This window comes from Thermobia domestica, chromosome 18, assembly GCF_964235325.1.
Source record: "Thermobia domestica chromosome 18, izTheDome1.hap1.1, whole genome shotgun sequence".
NCBI classification, from domain to species: Eukaryota; Metazoa; Arthropoda; class Insecta; order Zygentoma; family Lepismatidae; genus Thermobia; species Thermobia domestica.
This window is the reverse complement of record NC_137471.1, coordinates 33,231,744-33,256,719: the sequence shown is the minus strand read 5'-3', so window position 1 is coordinate 33,256,719 and position 24,976 is coordinate 33,231,744. Positions and strand designations below refer to the sequence as shown.

Sequence of the window (24,976 nt, the reverse complement as noted above, 5' to 3'; positions counted from 1 at the left end):
ATTCAGAAATTGGAGGCCGTACAAAATTTGGTACCATTTTCAAGTATCTTTCAGTGTTCATAGTTTGTCTCAACAGATGTGGGAAAAAGTTAATATACATCACACTATCACTTTCTGTTGGACCTGGATTTTTTTTTTTTTTCAACGGTCTCTTTGGGATCACCTTCTGCCCAATAATGGGTATTATAACGATAATGGCTATTTTGCATCCAGAACAGCTTGACTTCCATGTTAACCTCTCCATCACCATTGGACCTGAATTTTAGACGCCACACCGGGGGGGGAAGGGGCGGTGCCTCAGTAGTAGAGCGTTCACCTCCGGTGCTTGGGATCCCTGGTTCGATCCCAGCTCGCGCCGTGTGGACTTTGTGGTGGACAAACACCGTGCTCGTGGGTTTTCTCGGGGTTCTCCCGTTTCCTCCCACTTTCTTCATTCCACCATTTCACTCATCTCTCATCTTCACAGTAGTACTCCCCCCCGTATATCTCGCCGAGTCAGCAAAATTTTTCGTGACGTCATAGGTCAAAGGTCAATGACCTTGGCCCGGGGTCAATGACCTAGGGGTACATAGGACCACCCCCTCTAAATTTTGGCAGGGGTACCATGGCCCACCCCCTAAATTTTGGCAGGGGTACATAGGACCACCCCCCTTAAATTTTGGAAATTGCCAAATCTAAAAATTTGGTATGATAGCCTAGGACCATAGTATGTACCTCTATTAGTATTGGGTGTCTATGTCGTTCCCTTTCATGGGTAAAAAATTGCCAAAAATTCAAATTTCGGGGGTTTTTGACCTAATTTATCCTCTTGGATGAGGTGTTATTACCCTATATGGTTATATGGGTGTATACAGGGGTCCATTCCCTTTCATAAGACATGGGTATATTAATGTACCCCTTGAAAAATTTGGGAGGGGTACCTTGGCCCACCCCTTAAATTTTGGAAATTGTCCAATTTAAACATTTGGTATTATAGTATAGGACCCTAATATGTATTATGATAAATTTGGATGGTCCACCTCGTTCCCTTTTAGGGGTACCAAATTGCCAAAATATAAACGTAAGCAATACGTAGTACCACGTGTTTGGTTTTGACCTAATTTATCCCCTTTGATGAGGTGTTATTATCCTATATAGTTATATGGTCATGTATAGGGGTCCATTACCTATCATAAGACATGGGTATATTAATGCACTCCTTGAAAAATTTGGGAGGGGTACCTTGGCCCACCCCTTCAATTTTGGAAATTGCCAAATCTAAAAATTTGGTGTGGTAGCCTAGGACCATAGTATGTACCTCTATCAGTATTGGGTGTCTATGTCGTTCCCTTTCATGGGTAAAAAATTGCCAAAAATTTAAATTTCGGGGTTTTTTGACCTAATTTATCCCCTTTGATGAGGTATTATTACCCTATATAGTTATATGGACGTATACAGGGGTCCATTACTTTTCATAACATATGGGTATATTAATGCACCCCTTGAAAAATTTGGGAGGGGTACCTTGGCCCACCCTTAAATTTTGGAAATTGACCAATTTAAACATTGGGTATTATAGTACAGGACCCTAATATGTATCATGATAAATTTGGGCGGTCCACCTCGTTTCCTTCCAGGGGCACAAAATTGCCAAAATATAAACGTAAGCAATACGTTATACCACGTGTTTGGTCTTTTGGCCCAATTTATCCTCTTGGATGAGGTTCTATTACCTTATATGGTTATATGGTTATGTATAGGGGTCCATTACCTATCATAAGACATAGGTACATTTGTGCACTCCTTTAAAAATTTGGGAGGGGTACTTTGGCCCACCCCTTAAATTTTGGAAATTGCTCATTTTATATATTTGGTATTATAGTACTGGACCCTAACATGTATTATGATAAATTTGGGTAGTTCACCTTGTTCCCTTTTAGTACAGGACCTCATTATGTATCATGATAAATTTGGATGGTCCATCTCGTTCCCTTTCATGGGTACGAAATTGCCAAATTTAGGTACAACCACGTGTTTGTTTTTTGATTTAATTTATTCCCTTGGATGAGGTCCTATTACCTTATATGGTTATATGGCCATGTATAGGGGTCCATTTCCTATCATAAGACATAGGTACATTTTTGCACGCCTTTAAATTTTTGGGAGAGGTACCTTCGCCCACCCCTTTAATTTTGGAAATTGTTCAATTTAAACACTTGGTATTACAGTATAGGACCCTAATATGGATCACTATAAATTTGGGTGGTCCACATCGTTCCCTTTTTAGGGGTACAAAATTGCCAAATTTTAGTACAACCACGTGTTTGGTCTTTTGGCCCAATGTATCCTCTTGGATGATGTCCTATTACCTTATATGGTTATATTGTAATGTATAGGTGTTCATTTCCTATCATAAGACATAGGTACATTGGTGCATCCCTTTCAATTTTAGGAGTGGTACGTACCTTGGCCCGCCCCTTAAATTTTGGAATTTTTTTTGATTTAAGCATTCGGTATTATAGTACAGGACCTTAATATGTATCATGATAAATTTGGATGGTCCACATCGTCCACTTTCATGGGTACGAAATTGCCAAAATATAAACGTAAGCAATACGTTGTACCACGTGTTTGACATTTTGACCCAATTTATCTCTTGGATGAGGTCCTATTACCTTATATGTTTATATGGTTATGTATAGGGGTCTATTCCCTATCATAAGACATAGGTACATTTGTGCACCCCTTTAAAATTTGTTAGGGGTACCTTGGCCCATCCCTTAAATTTTAGAAATTGCTCATTTTTATATATATTTGGTATTATAGTACTGGACCCTAACATGTATTATGATAAATTTGGGTGGTTTACCTCGTTTCTCTTTCATGGGTACATGTTATATGGGTATGTACAGAGGTTTATTACCTTTATATGTTTATGTTCCCTTTTAAATTTGGGGACTTATCAAATAACAAAATTCGGTAAACCTTTTTCTAGGACCCAATGTATCCTCTTGGATGAGGTCCTATTACCTTATATGGTTATATTGTAATGTATAGGTAGATGTTGGTGTTCCTCTTATGGCCAAATATTCAAAATTTAAAGGTTATTGACCGGCTTTATTATTGAATAAGTACAGGATTTATTACTTTTTCATAACACACAGGTGTATTTGTGTACCAATCTTAAATTTTGGGAGGGGTACATTTCTTATTGTCATATCAATAATTGGTAATGGTTCTTAAAATTGGATAGTATCTCATTCATTGGGTAAATCATTGTGATCACGTGATCAGGACATTGGAACATTGAAACTTTGTAGGATAATTTGAGAATTGCGTCATTGGTTTTGATTATTCCCGCCAAATATAAACGTAAGCAAGACGTTGTACCACGTGATTGTCCTTGATGAGGTAGTGTACAGGGATTCATTTCCTTTGTTGTGGTACTTCTTAAGTTTGAGTACACACACACTTCTAGAAAACAGTTGGTTCTACTCAGGTAAACAATTGACGGACATTATTGACATTATTGAACATATAATGATATGATTAACTCTAAGACTTAGGTATATCAAGAGAAGTATTCTTTAAATTTCGGAATGGTGATAAACAGAATTTTAACATAAGGTGCGAAATTTGAAACAATACATTGAACTTTAGTCACAGCTCATAGTCTAAGATCTTTGGTGGTGATTGATTTGAAATCTGATAGCTAACCTTATTGAATTTTATGACTCATAGACGAAAGGCAATACATGCTACAACACTGGCAAAGTTATTATTAATGCAATTTGATTGGTTGATCACTATCTGTCGTGCAATCTGATTGGCTGATCACTATCTTTCGTGCAATCTGATTGGTTGATGATTTTCAAATCTTTGCTGTATTCAGTTTTAAGTTTTGTTTAACATTTAAAAATCTTGGTTTCGTTCAACATTTTGCACTCACTGATAAATATGATCAAAACCGTTTATTTGTTAATCGAATAGTTAAAAACCGGATAAAGTTTGACGGTTAACCGTGAAACGTAAAATTTTTTTGCTTGAAATTTTTTGTTTGAAAATTTTTTCGTTTCAAAATTTTGTTTGAGATTTTTTTCGTTTGAAATTTTTGTTTGAAATTTTTTTCGTTTGAAAATTTTTGTTCGAAAATTTTGTTTAAAATTTTTTGTTTAAAATTTTTCGTTTCCAAATTTTTTGTTTGAAATTTTTTGTTTCAAAATTTTGTTTGAAATTTTTTTCGTTTCAAAATTTTGTTTCAAAGATTTTTGTTTGAAATTTTTGTTTCAAAGTTTGAGTTGACATTTTTAAAAGGGTTTATCAATACAGGTATGCACTAGCCGGAACTGTTTAGAACAAAAACATCTGGCAACGTTGTGGTGCACGTCAGAACATGATCATGCAACGTCATCAGTTTTGCATCATATATAAGTATCGTTCGAGTTAGTATTCATGATAACATCATCATGGCTACTTGTCTGCAGTTTCTAAACACACGTGATTTGATGAAATCATTTACCAAGATTACTGATTTACAACAAAATGTACCTTATAGAATCTTAGCTAGCCAAATGATCCCTACAAAGTTTGGATTAAGAATCGTAGTGAAGCTTGAAAATGATAAGAATATAATTTTACCAGCAAGATATTTACCCATGGAACCATCAAAACAAGAAGAACTGCTGCGTTTCTTAAATACTGGATCTGTATCTTTATGTTACAAAGGATTCTTGGGTCGAAGTCATCAACTTGAATTTAGTACACAGCCAGATTCGTCAGCCATTGTGATGAAATCATGAATCAGCACATTTCTTTCCAATGACGTCAGCTGTAGTTGTATGAATTTGGTTGGTCGGCATGACGTCAGCAACTGTGATGAAATCATAAATTCAAACGTCAGCACATTCCTTACCAATGACGTCAGCAATAACTATAAACCAGCAAATACAGTGTCATCCCACGAAATCATTTGAGCAAGTGCTTTTCAGGAGGAAAGATGTGTACTTCTAACGATAAAGAGTTCATCTTCGCAAGCTATTATCCAATAAACAAAACATGTGATGATTGGTATCAGTGCTAGAACATTTGAACCAGTGATTCGATTGGGCAAAGCAGAACAATTTGGTGTACAACTGACCTGTGAAGAATGGCACGAATCGACCAAATGAACGATTATTTTCATGATGAGCTAAATGTGACCATAGTCAAATCATTAGGCTCAAATCATGAAGTGGTCCTCGAAGAGAAGATGGTGCTGTTACGTAAAAAGAGTACATTTCATGTCCCTCGCAACATGGTGTATCTAACGGAAACAGAATGGAACAAATTTATCAGCGTATTTCAGTGTGTGAAACATGCAGTGGAAGTGTGCAACAAAACTAGTATATTCCTGAAAAAGTACTATTTTGAAAAATGTGTTATGCATATTGTACAACATGTATCTAGATATTGTGATGGTTGTCAACATCGTTCGTGGGTGCATACCTGTATTGATAAACAGTTTATTTGTGATCAAATGGACATTGAGTTTCCACCAATTGATATTGCACTAGACCTTAAAAGACTTCAACTGGAATTAAAATTATATGCTAAAGACAAACTAGTGCAAGAAGTTCAAAATACATTGTATCGACAATATCCAGAACCACTATCTGGTATGGATGTATGTGGAGTGTAATAAAATGATCCATTTCAATGAATTGTGTTTTTTCATTTCAAGTACAAACCCAGGTTCTGACGTGTACTATTGCACCACAATGTTGTCAAAGGTTTTTGTTCTAAACAGTTCCGGTTCTTTACTAATAAGTGCACAAACTTTTAAAAATGTCAACTCAAACTTTGAAACAAAAATTTCAAACAAAAATCTTTGAAACAAAATTTTGAAACGAAAAAAATTTCAAACAAAATTTTGAAACAAAAAATTTCAAACAAAAAATTTGGAAACGAAAAATTTTAAACAAAAAATTTTAAACAAAATTTTCGAACAAAAATTTTCAAATAGACCTTAAAAGACTTCAACTGGAATTAAATTATATGCTAAAGACAAACTAGTGCAAGAAGTTCAAAATACATTGTATCGACAATATCCAGAACCACTATCTGGTGTGCACCACAACGTTGCCAGATGTTTTTGTTCTAAACAGTTCCGGCTAGTAGGTTTTTGTTCTAAACAGTTCCGGTTCTTTACTAATAAGTGCACAAACTTTTAAAAATGTCAACTCAAACTTTGAAACAAAAATTTCAAACAAAAATCTTTGAAACAAAATTTTGAAACGAAAAAAATTTCAAACAAAATTTTGAAACAAAAAATTTCAAACAAAAAATTTGGAAACGAAAAATTTTAAACAAAAAATTTTAAACAAAATTTTCGAACAAAAATTTTCAAACGAAAAAAATTTCAAACAAAAATTTCAAACGAAAAAAATCTCAAACAAAATTTTGAAACGAAAAAATTTTCAAACAAAAAATTTCAAGCAAAAAAATTTTACGTTTCACGGTTAACCGTCAAACTTTATCCGGTTTTTAACTATTCGATTAACAAATAAACGGTTTTGATCATATTTATCAGTGAGTGCAAAATGTTGAACGAAACCAAGATTTTTAAATGTTAAACAAAACTTAAAACTGAATACAGCAAAGATTTGAAAATCATCAACCAATCAGATTGCACGAAAGATAGTGATCAGCCAATCAGATTGCACGACAGATAGTGATCAACCAATCAAATTGCATTAATAATAACTTTGCCAGTGTTGTAGCATGTATTGCCTTTCGTCTATGAGTCATAAAATTCAATAAGGTTAGCTATCAGATTTCAAATCAATCACCACCAAAGATCTTAGACTATGAGCTGTGACTAAAGTTCAATGTATTGTTTCAAATTTCGCACCTTATGTTAAAATTCTGTTTATCACCATTCCGAAATTTAAAGAATACTTCTCTTGATATACCTAAGTCTTAGAGTTAATCATATCATTATATGTTCAATAATGTCAATAATGTCCGTCAATTGTTTACCTGAGTAGAACCAACTGTTTTCTAGAAGTGTGTGTGTACTCAAACTTAAGAAGTACCACAACAAAGGAAATGAATCCCTGTACACTACCTCATCAAGGACAATCACGTGGTACAACGTCTTGCTTACGTTTATATTTGGCGGGAATAATCAAAACCAATGACGCAATTCTCAAATTATCCTACAAAGTTTCAATGTTCCAATGTCCTGATCACGTGATCACAATGATTTACCCAATGAATGAGATACTATCCAATTTTAAGAACCATTACCAATTATTGATATGACAATAAGAAATGTACCCCTCCCAAAATTTAAGATTGGTACACAAATACACCTGTGTGTTATGAAAAAGTAATAAATCCTGTACTTATTCAATAATAAAGCCGGTCAATAACCTTTAAATTTTGAATATTTGGCCATAAGAGGAACACCAACATCTACCTATACATTACAATATAACCATATAAGGTAATAGGACCTCATCCAAGAGGATACATTGGGTCCTAGAAAAAGGTTTACCGAATTTTGTTATTTGATAAGTCCCCAAATTTAAAAGGGAACATAAACATATAAAGGTAATAAACCTCTGTACATACCCATATAACATGTACCCATGAAAGAGAAACGAGGTAAACCACCCAAATTTATCATAATACATGTTAGGGTCCAGTACTATAATACCAAATATATATAAAAATGAGCAATTTCTAAAATTTAAGGGATGGGCCAAGGTACCCCTAACAAATTTTAAAGGGGTGCACAAATGTACCTATGTCTTATGATAGGGAATAGACCCCTATACATAACCATATAAACATATAAGGTAATAGGACCTCATCCAAGAGATAAATTGGGTCAAAATGTCAAACACGTGGTACAACGTATTGCTTACGTTTATATTTTGGCAATTTCGTACCCATGAAAGTGGACGATGTGGACCATCCAAATTTATCATGATACATATTAAGGTCCTGTACTATAATACCGAATGCTTAAATCAAAAAAAATTCCAAAATTTAAGGGGCGGGCCAAGGTACGTACCTCTCCTAAAATTGAAAGGGATGCACCAATGTACCTATGTCTTATGATAGGAAATGAACACCTATACATTACAATATAACCATATAAGGTAATAGGACATCATCCAAGAGGATACATTGGGCCAAAAGACCAAACACGTGGTTGTACTAAAATTTGGCAATTTTGTACCCCTAAAAAGGGAACGATGTGGACCACCCAAATTTATAGTGATCCATATTAGGGTCCTATACTGTAATACCAAGTGTTTAAATTGAACAATTTCCAAAATTAAAGGGGTGGGCGAAGGTACCTCTCCCAAAAATTTAAAGGCGTGCAAAAATGTACCTATGTCTTATGATAGGAAATGGACCCCTATACATGGCCATATAACCATATAAGGTAATAGGACCTCATCCAAGGGAATAAATTAAATCAAAAAACAAACACGTGGTTGTACCTAAATTTGGCAATTTCGTACCCATGAAAGGGAACGAGATGGACCATCCAAATTTATCATGATACATAATGAGGTCCTGTACTAAAAGGGAACAAGGTGAACTACCCAAATTTATCATAATACATGTTAGGGTCCAGTACTATAATACCAAATATATAAAATGAGCAATTTCCAAAATTTAAGGGGTGGGCCAAAGTACCCCTCCCAAATTTTTAAAGGAGTGCACAAATGTACCTATGTCTTATGATAGGTAATGGACCCCTATACATAACCATATAACCATATAAGGTAATAGAACCTCATCCAAGAGGATAAATTGGGCCAAAAGACCAAACACGTGGTATAACGTATTGCTTACGTTTATATTTTGGCAATTTTGTGCCCCTGGAAGGAAACGAGGTGGACCGCCCAAATTTATCATGATACATATTAGGGTCCTGTACTATAATACCCAATGTTTAAATTGGTCAATTTCCAAAATTTAAGGGTGGGCCAAGGTACCCCTCCCAAATTTTTCAAGGGGTGCATTAATATACCCATATGTTATGAAAAGTAATGGACCCCTGTATACGTCCATATAACTATATAGGGTAATAATACCTCATCAAAGGGGATAAATTAGGTCAAAAAACCCCGAAATTTAAATTTTTGGCAATTTTTTACCCATGAAAGGGAACGACATAGACACCCAATACTGATAGAGGTACATACTATGGTCCTAGGCTACCACACCAAATTTTTAGATTTGGCAATTTCCAAAATTGAAGGGGTGGGCCAAGGTACCCCTCCCAAATTTTTCAAGGAGTGCATTAATATACCCATGTCTTATGATAGGTAATGGACCCCTATACATGACCATATAACTATATAGGATAATAACACCTCATCAAAGGGGATAAATTAGGTCAAAACCAAACACGTGGTACTACGTATTGCTTACGTTTATATTTTGGCAATTTGGTACCCCTAAAAGGGAACGAGGTGGACCATCCAAATTTATCATAATACATATTAGGGTCCTATACTATAATACCAAATGTTTAAATTGGACAATTTCCAAAATTTAAGGGGTGGGCCAAGGTACCCCTCCCAAATTTTTCAAGGGGTACATTAATATACCCATGTCTTATGAAAGGGAATGGACCCCTGTATACACCCATATAACCATATAGGGTAATAACACCTCATCCAAGAGGATAAATTAGGTCAAAAACCCCCGAAATTTGAATTTTTGGCAATTTTTTACCCATGAAAGGGAACGACATAGACACCCAATACTAATAGAGGTACATACTATGGTCCTAGGCTATCATACCAAATTTTTAGATTTGGCAATTTCCAAAATTTAAGGGGGGTGGTCCTATGTACCCCTGCCAAAATTTAGGGGGTGGGCCATGGTACCCCTGCCAAAATTTAGAGGGGGTGGTCCTATGTACCCCTAGGTCATTGACCCCGGGCCAAGGTCATTGACCTTTGACCTATGACGTCACGAAAAATTTTGCTGACTCGGCGAGATATACGGGGGGGAGTACTACTTTCACCGTCTCCTTTAGCCTAACCGGCATAATCGTGGGACGTAAAACTTCAAGATTTCATTTCAGACGCCACACCTCAAATCTTGCTTTCGTCCTGGCATCTCAGTGGCTTCAAAGGAACAACAAAAACTTCACAGCTGAAAAAAAAGGAAAAAAATGGCGTACTTCAAGCTATAAAAACAAGATAACACTCATTGCTGTTCACACATAACGTCAATAGAAATTCAGAATAAGGAGTTACTTTCTGTCCATCCTGTACATTTCTTCACCTACCGATGAGCACCTTCTCCTTGCCATTTTTGTGTCTCTTTATGTTCCTTTTGAACAACGTGTTGAATTGAAAACGGTTCTTTTTCATTTAACATAGAGCGCCCAAACCGTCTGCTGCAATTGAAAAAAGATTCTACCATTTTCGGTTGAAAATTATCCCTTTTTTTTCGTATCTGTACTCATGACTGAGTTTGCCTGTGGTCCTGAACTTCTGATACACCCGGTATAATACTTACAGCGTAACGTTAACAGCATGAGTCTTTCTTAGGCTATTCTTTTTTTCTTCATGTAACTAATTCACTCCATATTAGACTTGCAAAAATTGAATAATTGGGGATATAAGACTGTTGATTTGTGTTACCACTACAAAATATTAAAACTCAAGGTCTTTGACCATTAACCGAACACGTCCAATGGTGGCAGCTGCATTATTGCACTAATGTTTTGTTTGTTGCCAGATAAAGTAATGAACTGAGTGTTTCCTCGCACCATTGTAATTTGATTAAACATGCGTCAATTATGATTATGATTAACAGGAATTTCTGTAATGACCAAAAATTATTTTTCACTGTGGAAGCGACTTTGATGAACGAAATTCATCAATCAGTATGTTGAGTAAACAATATCCGTGCTGGAGAAGAGTTTAGATCAATGACTGAAAGTAGAAAGTCGTAATTAGTATTATTATTGATGTATATATTTCCTTGTACAGTCCGCAGCAAAAAACCTGCAACATGAACATGTAAGTTAATTGTGAAACGACGAAGTCTTTTGTTCTAAAATAAACATGCAGGAGAGGACGCAGAGGTTTCTCCTGGCGTGATTCATGCCACTTAGACGTTATGTTGATTCCCTGCGCTGGTAGACGTAATTTCACAATAAACTCACATGCTCATGTTGCAGGTTTTTTGCTGCGGACTGTACGTGGACTGCTGTAAAAATTGCTGCAAACTATTACTTGCAATGCCGCTAGTGTCCCGCTGGTACAATGTTCGAAAGAATAGGCATTCAGAAACTCTTCCAGCAGCCATAATACGAAGTTCAGTTAAATCAAGAGTATTCATCTGTAGTGTGGAACTGTAGCCGAAGTACACACGCAAAAGATAAAACAGATACAAAAGACATTCATTAAATACGTACTTTTTAAAAATAGATACGATTTTACTACTTCTGAACGATCAAACATTACAAAAACTTTGAAACTAGCAAATTAACTACTACATATTTAGTTCAGATCATTGTATTAAAATTGCATAGTTTTAGAACAAGACAAAGAATGAAATTCTCCAACAACTATAATACTTATATTCTACATAAGTTGTCAGGAAGAACAAACCACAGACAAGGAAATAATAATAAAATAAAATATTAATTCAGTTTTCAAATACTTTAATAATATATTCTTAGCATAAGTATTATAATAGCAAACATTAAATTGTGTGTAACTAACTGGTTCGTTCGAAATTGTAGTAAAGAAGGCGAACGTTTTTAATTATTTTTTTTTTTAAATCTGTATTCTAAATGTTTTCGTAACTGCGTAGAATTCTTAATCATATATATTGCTTATACTTCGATAATCGCTTCTCTAGAACCACAAATTAACTATTATTATTTCTGTTGCAGTGTTTGGTCCCTTCTTGAGGCTTAGCCCACCACCAAGTGAGAAGGACTACTACTTCAATTTAGACGATAGTGAGGGTGTATGTGACTTATTTGATGTCCCGATGTTGTCCATGTAAAGGACGGAAATTTAGTTGAGGCAAGACGCTTAACATAAATGTATGTGAAGTGTGTATGACTTTTTTTTTTCCAGGAGGATTGAGCTTTTTTGTTTGTTTCAGAAGGCAGAAGAATGAAGCGTATCTGCACAGCCAAAGAAAGAAAACGATATACATTCAAAACGTACCTGATCAGTTATATTTTTTTTTTTTTTCGTTTTTTGTTTTTTTTTCCGTCTTCGAAGGTAATAATGAATCATGTAGATTATACTTTTTGTAGCATCTGTCTTAATTTGATACTAGAGTATGAATGTATTATGGTATATACCTCTTTTTCTTATCTATGTTTAAATCATTGTTATTGTATTACGCTCGCGTATTCATGATAAGAAAAGCGTAGTCAGGATATTAATGCTTCGTATTGTATTTAGAGATCTTTTTTTTTTTTTTCTTCCGTAAGTTTTCGTTTACTCACGCGCGCTTGTAGCCTGTAAATTAGGCTTTTTTTTTTTTAAATAATAATAATAAGAATTTGTAAAGTTTGCGCTACGCGTTGACTGATTGTATAAAACAATCATTATATATTGCAAGAAGTTTATTTAGTTTCCTTTTTAAAACACCTTTTCTCCGTTTTTCTGAAGAAAAACAAAATCATATTTTTCGTTGTGTGCGCGCACTAAGTTTCTTTACATCTCATTATAATGAAATAAGCATATCTTTTCTTGCTGTTATTGTATTGCTTAACCTGATGTCAAGGTAAAACAAAGGATAGTAGTATAAAAATCGTGCTCTATATAACAATATAGTACTTTAGAAGTACGATAAAACAACATACTCGGCATTTTTGACATACAGGGTGTTTCAAAACAACACCGACAACGTTTGGGAGGTGATTCCTGACACCAAGATAAGACAAAAAGAATAGACCAACCTGGGTACACAAATATTTCCTTTCAGAGTTGTAGGCTGCCGAAAACGTGAAAAAAAATGAATTTTAAAGGTCCATAGCATCAATATTATGGGGCCCACCGTAGTCGGGTCAGGACTTCGCTTACGAATTAGTATGTGCCTTATCCAAGTATCCATGTTTCAGAATCCTAAGGTACTCACGCAACAATTTTTATGGGAGTTTTTCTACTGGTATATAATTTGAAGTACTCACCAACTGCCTCTATAACAATTGTTGCCTGAAGTACCTCAGGATTCTGAAACATGGATATTTGGATAAGGCACATGCTAGTTCCTAAGTGAAGTCTTGACCCGACTGCGGTAGGTTCCATAGTATTGGAGCTATAAATCTTTCAATTTCATTTTTTCATGTTTTAGGCAGCCTATAACTCCGAAATGATGGGTTTCTGCACCCAGGTTGGTCTATACTTTTTGTCTTATCTTGGTGTCAGGAATCACCTCCCAAACGTCGGTGTTGTTTTAAAACACCCTGTAGTTTGTATTTTATCACCCGTTCTACAAGGTATTCAACTTAAAAGAAATGAGAGAGATTGAAAATTGGCATCAAGTTCGATGCATTGTTGACCTTTTTCTTACACATTTATTATGTAACACCAAACCTTCATGAAATTGCTATACTAATTCCTGAACTGAACATTTTTTTGGCTATCTTTAACCAAACTTTTCAGTAGTTTCGTCGACCATAAGAAATGTTCGGAAATATATAAATAATTTTTCACCAGAAACACAAGTTCTACAGTAGTTTAACATCTTTTGTAAGGGACATTGAGGTTGGGATGTGCGTTATTCGGCGAACACAAAGTTTCTGTTGTGAGCTAGTACTAGTCACAAGACCTAGTATCAAGACCTAGTGTTTGATAGTACTAGGTGTTCAACTGGTTTCCAGCTCTCTTTACATCTTCAGGCACTCTCACAAATACCTATCATTCACCTACAAGGAAAATGGTACCATACAATTGAAATAGCAATTTCTCTATTTTTAAGATCACATAATGTTGAAGGGCGGCCAGTTTACCCGGCAATAAAGAGTACTTCGAAACACACTAAATACTTTGATGCATAATACTCGTACTGTTGTATTTTATCTTTGTAGAATTCAAATTTCGTTGTTGTCATTTTGTTTTGCCGTTATTTTGATGTATAACTTCAAAAGGAAGAAAGTGGCATTATTTATAAATAAATCCGGATTCTCTGTTTGATTAATATACTTTGAATTGTTTTACTTTTTTTCTTAATACTTTACAATATAATTGTAACAGCCCATTAAACGAATTTATATATATAGCTTTGTGGAACACCTGGTTCGATTCCCAACTCTGAGTGCTCCCTATCTTCCCACATTTTCATTCCACCGATCTTTCCATTCATCATTCACTTACCTTAATCATCATAGGAGGTTAAACTGAAAGATTTAATTTATTTTTTCCATCCTTCTCCATTCCCACATTTCGAAAGCTTCAAGGTATTTCTTCATTGCTTTTGCGAAATGTCCATGTTTCTGCCTCATAGAGTACGATACGGCACACACAATATTTTTTTTTTTATATGTCGTTTCCTTAACTCTTTATTCAAGGACCCACAAAATAGACTTTTCTTTCCTTTTCTTTTGCCATTTTTATCTTTGTTTTTATTTCACGTAATACTATTCAGGCCTCCATCTATGCTATTTTCTTCCTTCCAACTTGTGTATGTAACATGGACCGCTTCGTTCCAATCCCCATGGTTTTTGTCTTTCTAATGTTTATTTTCGTCTCATATTCTTCACAGCTCTTCTTCAAGTCTTCTTACATCTTATTAGTTTTCTTTTCAGACTTCGCAGCAAGTACCATATCTATCATCTGCAAACTATAGACACTTAATCATTTTACTTCCTACCTACTTCGTTATATAGGCTCTTTTTCACTATCTCTTCTAGATAGATATTAAATAATTTCGGTAAAGACACCCCTGTCGAACTCCCCTTTTAATTGAACTCTCCTTTGTCATTTCTTCCCTATTCTATCACTTACTTTCAATTTAGAGATGCTATTTATGTTTTTTAGGAATTAAAATAACGACAAATACAAGTGACGAGTAATTATCATTAATTAATAATATTCTAGAGTTGTACCTCATTCTTAACTTATTTAAATTTAACGTTATATTCAATAAAGAGGGGGAGGAACTATTGAGTTAACTTCATAAATTCTAAAATTAATTAAGGTTAATTTGTTATAAGGAAGCAACCCACTTATTAAAAAATAATTATATTTAGGTTTAAAAATATTGAGTTGCTTCTATACAGCACTTTGTATTGATCTGCATAATATAAGAAAAAAAAAAAATGGTTTGTAATAATTTGTGTGTAAGAAGGGCATTGTTAATTTTGTTAAGATTATTTAGTTTTGCTCTTTCTAAATAAGATAGTACAAAACGGTTGTAGGGTTTATAAATAATATAATTTCAGTGGTGCAAAACAAAGTGAACTAAGTACAAAATTTTCAGCGATGTAATAGAAATGCAGCATTTCTGTTCCTATAGTTTGCGTCTATCTAGGATAGTAATTAGTCACTGCCACAAATTTTGGGTAAGTGCCATGTGTCTAGTCAAGAAAGGACCAAAAAAAAAAAAAAAAGTCCCTATGAATGGGGAATATGGAGTTCCAAAGCGACACTTCTAAAAGTGTAGATATAGTGTATCCCATGTAGATCGCTTGACAAAAATGCACGTTTGGTCCGAGTGAGGATTGGTTTGCAGGGATTTCTAATTTTAGAAGAGAGGCGGTTGGTTCAGCGAGTAGTAGTATAGAAAATAATTTGGCTTAGTTTGATTGTAAAACATGCATTTGTAAAAATTAGAACAACTTACTAGTACTTACACAAAGAGTGAAAAAGTGATTTGACTGAACCGGGACTTAAATCTCGGATCTCTGGCATAGTGTGCCGTTGCGTTAACCACTACGCTACCCAGTTCACTTCCTAGAAAAGCCAAACAATCACTCATGCAGACACGTGAACCCATTGTTTGGCTGTTATGGAAAACGGGTTGGATGGTGCAGTGGTTAACGTATCGGCACGGTATGCCGGAGATCCCGGGTTCGAGTCTCGGTCCACTTTTTCACCCTGTAAGTTATTGAATTCGCACCTTCAGAGGATATGGTATGTAAAAATAAGTTTAAATCGGTTGTTTCCTTCTATTAATGTATAACTTACTAGTACACTTGAGGCAGTAAGCTGTTTAAATGTGTGTCAAATGAATAAAATTCATCTCATTGCCGATTGGATGTTACAAAATGAACATTTATACTGCGGAAGAAATTTCTTTGGTATTGGAAGTTCACGTTTCATGTAGCAAAGCCGGTGAATATGAGACCACCAACTTCGCCCATGCGAATATAACTTGATTCATGAAACAACTATGTGCTTATTCCTTGACTATGAGTTCTCATACAAGTAGTTGCTACTGTTCGATGTTACTTGTCATGAAAAAGTCAGAATGAGAGTTCTTCTTCAGTATAGTTACTTACGCTGAAGTTTTTGGCATTGATAATCACCCTGTATATATCACGTATAGTGTAAAAAAATTATCATTTTTAAGCATTGAATCTACGTATATCGAGTTCTATGTCATATTTTTTTTGCCGAATTACAGGCCAATATACTTTCTTTACGTATTTTTTTGTATTAATAATCGACTTGCTGAGAAAATTTGTTTTTTCTTGTTTTAGCAAGGCATACAGTATATAATTGTATCATGAAACGTGTAAACGTAATTCAAATGAAATTTGTAGTCAGTGCATGGTTTAACAGATTTCAAACATTATTTATTTTCACATGTATCATCATAGTCCAGAACTGTGCAGGAAAACTGAGATAACGTAGTTTACAGTATATAAAAGCATGTACTCTGATATTTAAAATGAAATGTACAGAAATGTTTGTATAAAAAGGAGATTAAAGTCTTAGTGTGATGTGAAGCTCACGTAAATAATATCTCATCCCCCATAACCTCACGAGGGCTGGTCTGCAATCAGGGGTACAATGCAGGGATTTCGTAGGAGTGAAAGCAAAATCAAAGTTTCTAATCATTGGGTAGTTTGCGTAGAAATTATTATGACGTATCATAGGGCTTATTGTACGGTTAAAGAAAGCTGACTTCTGACAATTGAACAGAACACATGGCGCAGTGTTGACAAAGGCTCAGCAACAATAAACAACATTTCTAGTGACAGTTTGAAATTTTATTCTGCAGTCATAATAATATGACAGGAACGCGATCAGTATCTTTGGTTGTCTAGAAACAGCATGAAAAGATACTACAGTAATTGGCGAATAGGTTGGCAAGATGGCGTAGAATGTTCTACACAATGGAGCGTCATGCTCTTCAATTATTGCAATTTCATTTTTAACAACAATTTCAATTTTGGACATAATTTAGTGCATTACAATTTTTATAGTGATTTACATATTTTTTTGTATGTTCTACGCTTCTGCCTTCCTTTTTACTTCACAAACTAGTGTGGAAACATAACTATTTGAAACAGGCCAATTCGTCCATTTTGGAACGGGCCATCTTTTGCAATTATAATAACTACAAAAATATTTAAAACAATTCTAGTGAAGCAGTCAACTTGGCCTTAGTGCTGTGACTTTTAACTATAAAATCTCCCGCGAGGGAGATGAATAGAATAGAATAGAATTGGCGAATAACCATCTACTTCGTTCGTTTACAGCACGTGGTACTATGCTTTCCCCGTGCCTTTGGTGCAGGTTTTGTGTTTGATTCCCGGCGGGAGAACTGAAAATTTAACTTTACAATCATTCACTTTTATTAATATCCGTCCATTTTAGACTAAAGGGTATAACCATGGGACGGTAAGTTCCATTTCATTTTACGTGCAGCTATGTCAGATACCTGCTGTCCTTAACTGTGCAATAGTGATAGTGATGTACTGGTTGACACCTAAAAATATGTAAAAATACATAGACATTTTGAGATCCTAATACTGTTGCAAGGAAGAACTGTCATGAATTTTTATTGTTTATCTTGTAAATATTGTAAATCTTCATTGCAACACTTCAAAGAAATTGGTGTAAAATGCTATAGAGTTTGATGAAATACTTTTAATTAGGCTACATGACTCCTTCCCTCTATACACACCGAATTTCTTGTGAGTACGATCCCGAAGTTATTTTTTATGTAACCAGTCAGTTCATTGAATATTTATGTTGCTTTTCTCATGTATCACCTTCTACTGTTCTTACAACGTGTATGTGATTATGTATTTCTATATATGTTGTATTTTTTCTGACGTAAACTATTTTAGAAATGGCTAGATCGATCATCACGTAATTCAGCGAACTCTTCTGGTTGATTCTAAAGAAATATGCTTTATATGCGGCTTAAAAATGGTTGTTTTGCGCTAGATGTATAAATATATAAAAATCAAACGAAGAATTATGATTTTTGTTTAAATTTACGAAAGGAGAAACTTCAAATAAGAAGTTGATTATTGGTGAAGGAAGTTAATGAAAGTATCTACTTGAAAGTAACAATAACTTGGTCTGTAGGTGAATCTATTATTTGCCATTAATTTAATTTTTTATTAATTGGACGATTTTTTTAATGTGTAGATCAACTATATCTGTGTTGCTATGGATGTTTATTACGATCAGTTAAGATAATTTAATCTACTACTTTTTAACAGGCAGATTCAGACTTAAGCCTGTGCTATCTTTGTTGCAGCCAGTGGCGTATTTACGATTTTGTTTCGGGGGGGGGGGGACTTTGCCTGAAAATGTGAAAATTCTGCAAGATATTTCATATACTTTACTATAGTAAATAAGATTCCGGGGGGGGCTTAAGCTTAGAAGCCCCCCCCCCAAATACGCCACTAGTTGCAGCATATGCTGTAACTATTAATTTTATCTAATACAATTCTGGTTCATAAACTCAGTGATGTAGAGAACTTGGCATAGCTGAAGTTCCTGCCTCGATACAATTATAACCTATAAAACTACAGAATAAAGAAAGAAAGGAAGGAAGAAGAAAAGTAAGACATGCGCCGTCTTAAGAGGTCTAATCACTGCGAAATTAAAATACCACTAATTTTACAGTAATTATGTGCTATCTTGAAACAGATAAAAGATTATCGTAATGTGGAACAAGACAATAGACAATATTATTTTGCATGAGGTACCCTTATCACGAGTCACCTAGTAGCTTTCCGTTTGTAGCCATTTAGAAACGCGAAAGTAAAGGCCAATTTTCTAAATGGCTGGAAATCGAATACAGATAAACGAGTCGTGATGACGGTATCTCATGTAAAATAATATTGTCTAGCGAGCTCTTGTTCCACTTTTCGATTATCTTTTTATCTATTTGAAGATATTACACAATTACTGTAAAATTAGCAATATTTTAATTTCGCCGTGATTAGACCTCTTATGCGTTCATTGTCCAAGAGACGCATTGATTGGAAGTGTCTGTGCACTTCTGTTGACAGGAGAAATGATACAGTTAATTGACTCACCCATTTTTCCCACTGAAAAGCATCCCATATTCGTAACCATGGTTGGAATTGTGTCATATTATCTTCTCTCTTTTGGATGTTTATTTCAGCCCCATGTATGTATTTGGAACGAAGGAATCTCGACACGAGCATGGAAGACAAATTACATATCAGAAAATAATGAGCACATTATTACGCATCTAGAAAGATCCGTATAAGCGCATATGGTAAATGCTCTATCGACAAAGGAAATGTAGAAAAAACAGAAAAGTAGTTATCAAGCATCCAGATAGGCGTCGTATAGTAATGTTTTTGATGGCGCATTCCTGGACGTTTCACAACTACTTTCTTTTCTAATTTTTGTTCCTAGTTTCCTTTCCTATGTGATGCAGTGTTTTCTAACTCTATGGCCTATGGAACCCGGAGGTTCAATGCCACGTTCACAAAAGCTCTCCACTGACTTCTATCCTTAGCTAACTGCATCCAGTTTCTACTTTGTATTCCAATCTCTGCGAGATCCATCTTAATATTGTCCTCCCATCTGCGCCTAGGTCTTCCTAATGGTCGTTTTTCGATTGGTCTTCCAGTCAAGACTTTGAAAGCGTTTCTACTTTCTTCCGTTCTAGCTGCATGATCCACCCACCAAGCCTCCTAGACTTGACGACCCTAACAGTGTTTAGCGAAAGTATTTATAAAGTACTTTTTTTTTTTTGTTAACAATGTTTTCAGTATTTTCTAGTAAGTAATTTGTTTTTCATGCTCGCTTCGGCATTCATTTGTTCAAGCATATAAATACCTGAAACAAAGGCTACATTCTACTTAGCACTTCTCTTGGTTATATTCTACATATCGAATCATGTGTGTTCTCAGTGTGCAATATTTCCTATGAGACCGGACTTTCGGAACTTTCTATAAACGTGTTATTCAGTTTCAGTATGAATTAAGTAAACATGTGTTGACTTTGACACACATCATTGTGTTAAATAGGTTTTAAAAAAATCTAAATACATTGTGTATAAGGTAAAATATAGTAATTTGATTGGTAGTTAAAAAATTTTTTACTATTCAAATTTTATTTGAACTACGCTGACATTGTCCTCAAAAATCATAATTAAAACATCGTGATGTCGATATTTGTGGTTAAAATAGAGTTACATACATAAAATTGTAGTTAAAACAGTTAAGTGATTCAAATTATGGTGAGGAAACAACATTATGTTGAAAATTGTGGTTAACACTTAATAACTGAACTTTTTTCGCGTAATTGTATATTGAAAACTTGTTTTATAAACAAAACAGTAATGGTTTGCAATGGACAATTAAAATAATCCTCTCTGGTTCCCAAATAGAACGTACAGCTTAAAAATCTAACGAGTGTCATTTCACGACGTACAGTTTGAGAACCACTGGTTTAATTTGTTCGTGGAAGTGTGAAAATAAAAGTTTACTTTTATTTTGCGTAATAGCAAATGAATAAATGAAATTTCTGCACAAGTGTATGTGCATATCTTCTATCGAATACGCGAGCGTTTCCAGAAATTTATTGTTTCTTTCTCTCGAAGTCAGTATGTGATATGTTCCTTGTATCATGTATTATTCCAAGTAACATTGTATTTTTTAGCCATGTACAGAATGTAAATAAATGTTTTCTGTAACTGATAAGTGTTTATTGTGAATATTCCATTTCTCCTCTTCCGTCACCCAGGTTCCCTCTAGCAACATTTTCTCCAAACTACACTTCGGCAAAATAATATATTTAACAGGTTAAGTGCCGCCAAGTTGGTCTCATAAAATATTTCCTTACGGCCATGTGGTGCCAGGTTGGTCTCACACAACCTCTTGTTAGCTTATGGCGACTCACTGATCTCACTTTTTACATTAAAACCTACTGCAGTGTATAATAGTCGGTCTGGTAGTACGAGAAACAGGCTTGGCCTGTGGAATTGAGTCCAACGTAGCCAAACTGCCAAAAATAGATCGTGCTTTACAGATTACTCAAAGGTATAATGTAACAAAGTCACCGATGTCTAATGCATTATCCAAGTCACTCAAAACTGAGGCGAGACAACAATCGTGTGGGGTAAAAGTACAACAAAGCGTGCAGAAGTTGTCACTATACTAAACTCGTTAGAACTTAGGCGTTCACATTTTCCTGGGAAAATCAGATGCAATCGGCTAAATTTGCGTGATGACATGTTGATATCACGCGACCATTAAGCATATTCCGGCTATCTGAGGCTACGTAGTCTAAAGTATCATCATAAAAAAGTGTCAATGTTACACAGTACTGATATTACAGAATTACCTAACATGATTAAATTAATACTTAGGAAGACACAGAAACCAGAAATGAAGAAAATATATTTTGGCCATAGAGGATGTTTTCGTTGCGATATAGGTGGCACTTAACCTGTTAACAATTTTTTTTTAAAAATCAGACTGACTGCTGACTTTTCTTTAAAGTGAATAACAAGAAAGAATATAAAACATTTAGAAAGTTTGGTAGTGACCATTAGCTGTGGCTGGTGCTCCATCGGGGCTATCTGGTTAACTTAACGCGTCTTTGGCGCGGAAGATCAGGCTTCGATTGCAGGCGGGAGCTCGTGTTTCTGATCCCATGTTAAGCTGTAGGTCTAGGTCTCATATGGCTTCGCTACTGAATGGAATGCTTAACTCCAATCAACGAACCAGACGCGGTTGTGCAACCGCCTAATGTTTCTGAAGTATTAGAATAGTATTTAAGCATAAATAAAACTTTGCTCTTTAGCGTACGACAATATTGATGCATTTCTCAAAAATCCATACAAAGAGTATGAAAGGTTCACGATCATTGTTGCATGAGTGTTGCAACAGCATTCAGTAACATCGATCATATGACAAGAAGTGTCTGGTAACATGAAAAAGAATATTTATTCTTGCATTAGTTCTGTCTTCTGTTTTCGACAAGTGGTTGCAGTTGAGAATCGCCAGAGGTTCACTTAACAGTTTTAGGAGCGCTTGACTCGATTTTTTTAAAAAAAATCATTTATGGGCAAGTGACGGAAGACTGGAAGGAAAGGGAAAATGAATGATCGGCAAACACGTTTCACAAAGATAAATACGAGCGTGGTTGTAATGCCTAGAAATGAAATTATTTTCACGAGCATAAAGGCAGCGCTATTTAAAATAATCTTGTTTGTAATCCTCCTATGAAAGAGAAAGTACTCCACTGTTATTTTACTGCAAGGGAGTCTGGAGAATCTGGTATCTTTAGTTTATAATTCCGTAAATGAAATGAAACATGTAATTATTAAAATACACTTTTTGCCTTATATTACATGTTATACTTCATTCAACTCGTGTTAAATAGGATATGGCATAGTAGTTTTATATACAGTAAATATAACTTTTAATCTTATGTTAATTTCCTCCATGTTCACCCTGGAATTATTTAAACAATTATCATTTTTCTGACCAGAGTATGCATTTCTTTATTAAAAATAAATTATTTCGTAACAGTTTCCATAACGTAACGTTATCTTCTTCAGACGTTAATATGAACATCCATATTAACGTCTGAGGAAGATTACGTTATGGAAACTGTTATGAAGTAATTTATTTTTAATAAAGAAATGCATACTCTGGTCAGAAATATAATAATTACTTGAGCATTAATTGTTCATTATGTTTGAAAGTGAATAGCAAGCGAATATTGTAATAATAGCAGTGAAAGTGAACTTAAATCAATAGCTATAAGAATAGAGAAGAACAGGGTACTTTTCTAAATATTTTCTAAACATTGAAATAACACACGCAAGCTGGGAGTACGTTTGAGCACATATGTTTGATATTGCTACCGTTGCCTTCACCTGCCAGAAGCCGCTACTAGTGTCCACAAAGTCAGTCTTGTAAACTACATATAACAGTGTTCAATTGTGATTATTTGTGAAGGGCAGCCATTAACAATACAACTGAAGAGCTGTTTAAAACTATCACGGAGTGCTATCATTACTGCAGTGAGAGTTACTACATAGAGTTAAGGATTAACTTCGCACTGTCTCATAGAGTAGAACATCAACTCGGGAAAGACAAAGGCTCCCCGATATATACGTGAATACAACCTTGCTAACATGTATAAAATTTAGCTGGGTTCATTCATGGCTATATGGTTAGCGTACGCGTGTTTGACACAGGAGGCTCGGGTTCGATCCCCGGAGGAAGCTACGTGGTTCGGGCACTACATTAAGCTATAGATCCACGTCTCATATAGCCTCGATACTGAAAGGGAAGTTCCAAAATAATAATTTAATCAAAGTGTATAATTTATATCCATTCACGTCACTTCCGGAGTTTTTCTCCGTTCAAGGAAATGTTCCAGAATGAAACGTCTAATACAACTCGCGCTTTTTCATGAGAAATGATGCGAAAGCTCTATTAGTAAACTCTTTCCTTTGTTTACTATTTAATACTTTTCACTTGACATGTAAAAAGTAAATGGCCGCTCCATATGAAACAAATCTAATGGGGCATGTGAAGGTAAAGGTACTTTCACACTTTCTTAATCTCAGCACGTAGTGGAGGTGATGTGGTCATCACTGCGCACCGGCTGTGTCCAGATTGTCCTAGGTACCAATTTCAGAAAGGAAAAATGAACCTTACAGCCAACCGCATTAGAACGAAGGTAAAATGAAAATATATACCCCACCGGGGATCGAACTTGGGTCATCTTACAGAATACGCTGCCACGGTTCTTTACAGCATGAGGTATTTAGAATGTATATATATATTATTCTAAGGATCCAAACATCACAGCGTGAGCGCATGTTTACAAGCGACACGTGCTATTTTTATAAACAGCAGACTATACACAAATCAGGAAGACACAAAGAACAACACGATGGGAACCGAAAGAAAACGAGCCATTTGAAGAGGGCCTATAAAAGTGCAATCACAGAAGACGGAGGCATCAGTTGACCACTGATCGCTAACCCAAACAGCTCTGGAGGTCGTATTGGACGAAGGGGCCCTACCTTTCCTAAATATCTCTGGAGGCTGCTTTGAAGCAAAGGGGATTCCTCAACACAAACCATACCTCGCGAGGCTGCCATGAGCCGAGGAGATTACCTAAGGACCATAAACTGAAGTCGCTACAAGACACCCCGGGGCTGCCATGAGCGAAGGGGTTCCCGTACGAAAAATTACTTCCTTCACCTCTGGTCATAAGGAAGAATAAGATACATCTACTTTGTAGACACTAAGACTATTTTGTAAAATAAATAGGTGAAAGGCTAGAATCCCGGACTATCATTTTCTCTACCTACACAAATTATTACAATATCTATTTCTCTCTCTCTCTCTCTCTCTCTCTCTCTCTCTCTCTCTATATATATATATATATATATATATATATATATATATATATATATATAAAGACCCAATACTGCAACTTGAAACATTGAGCATCAGATACCGACATGTGTATTTTATATACAGTGAAACTTGCTTAAACCGGAACTTGAATAAGACGGAAATCTGTCTATA

General features: G+C 35.1%; 1 protein-coding gene across 2 annotated transcripts in view; it reads left to right on the top strand.

Moving 5' to 3' along the window:
- The window catches only part of LOC145675543 (transcription factor E2F5-like), a 40,607-nt gene extending 22,783 nt beyond the window's left edge, over positions 1-17,824 (top strand). For both annotated transcript variants that reach the window (XM_081746041.1, XM_081746040.1), the window contains one exon: positions 11,903-17,824. In XM_081746041.1, the coding sequence (XP_081602167.1) occupies positions 11,903-12,018 (116 nt within the window). In that variant the 3' untranslated portion in view covers positions 12,019-17,824. The remainder of the gene's footprint in view (positions 1-11,902) is intronic.
- The last annotated feature ends 7,152 nt before the right edge of the window (positions 17,825-24,976 follow it).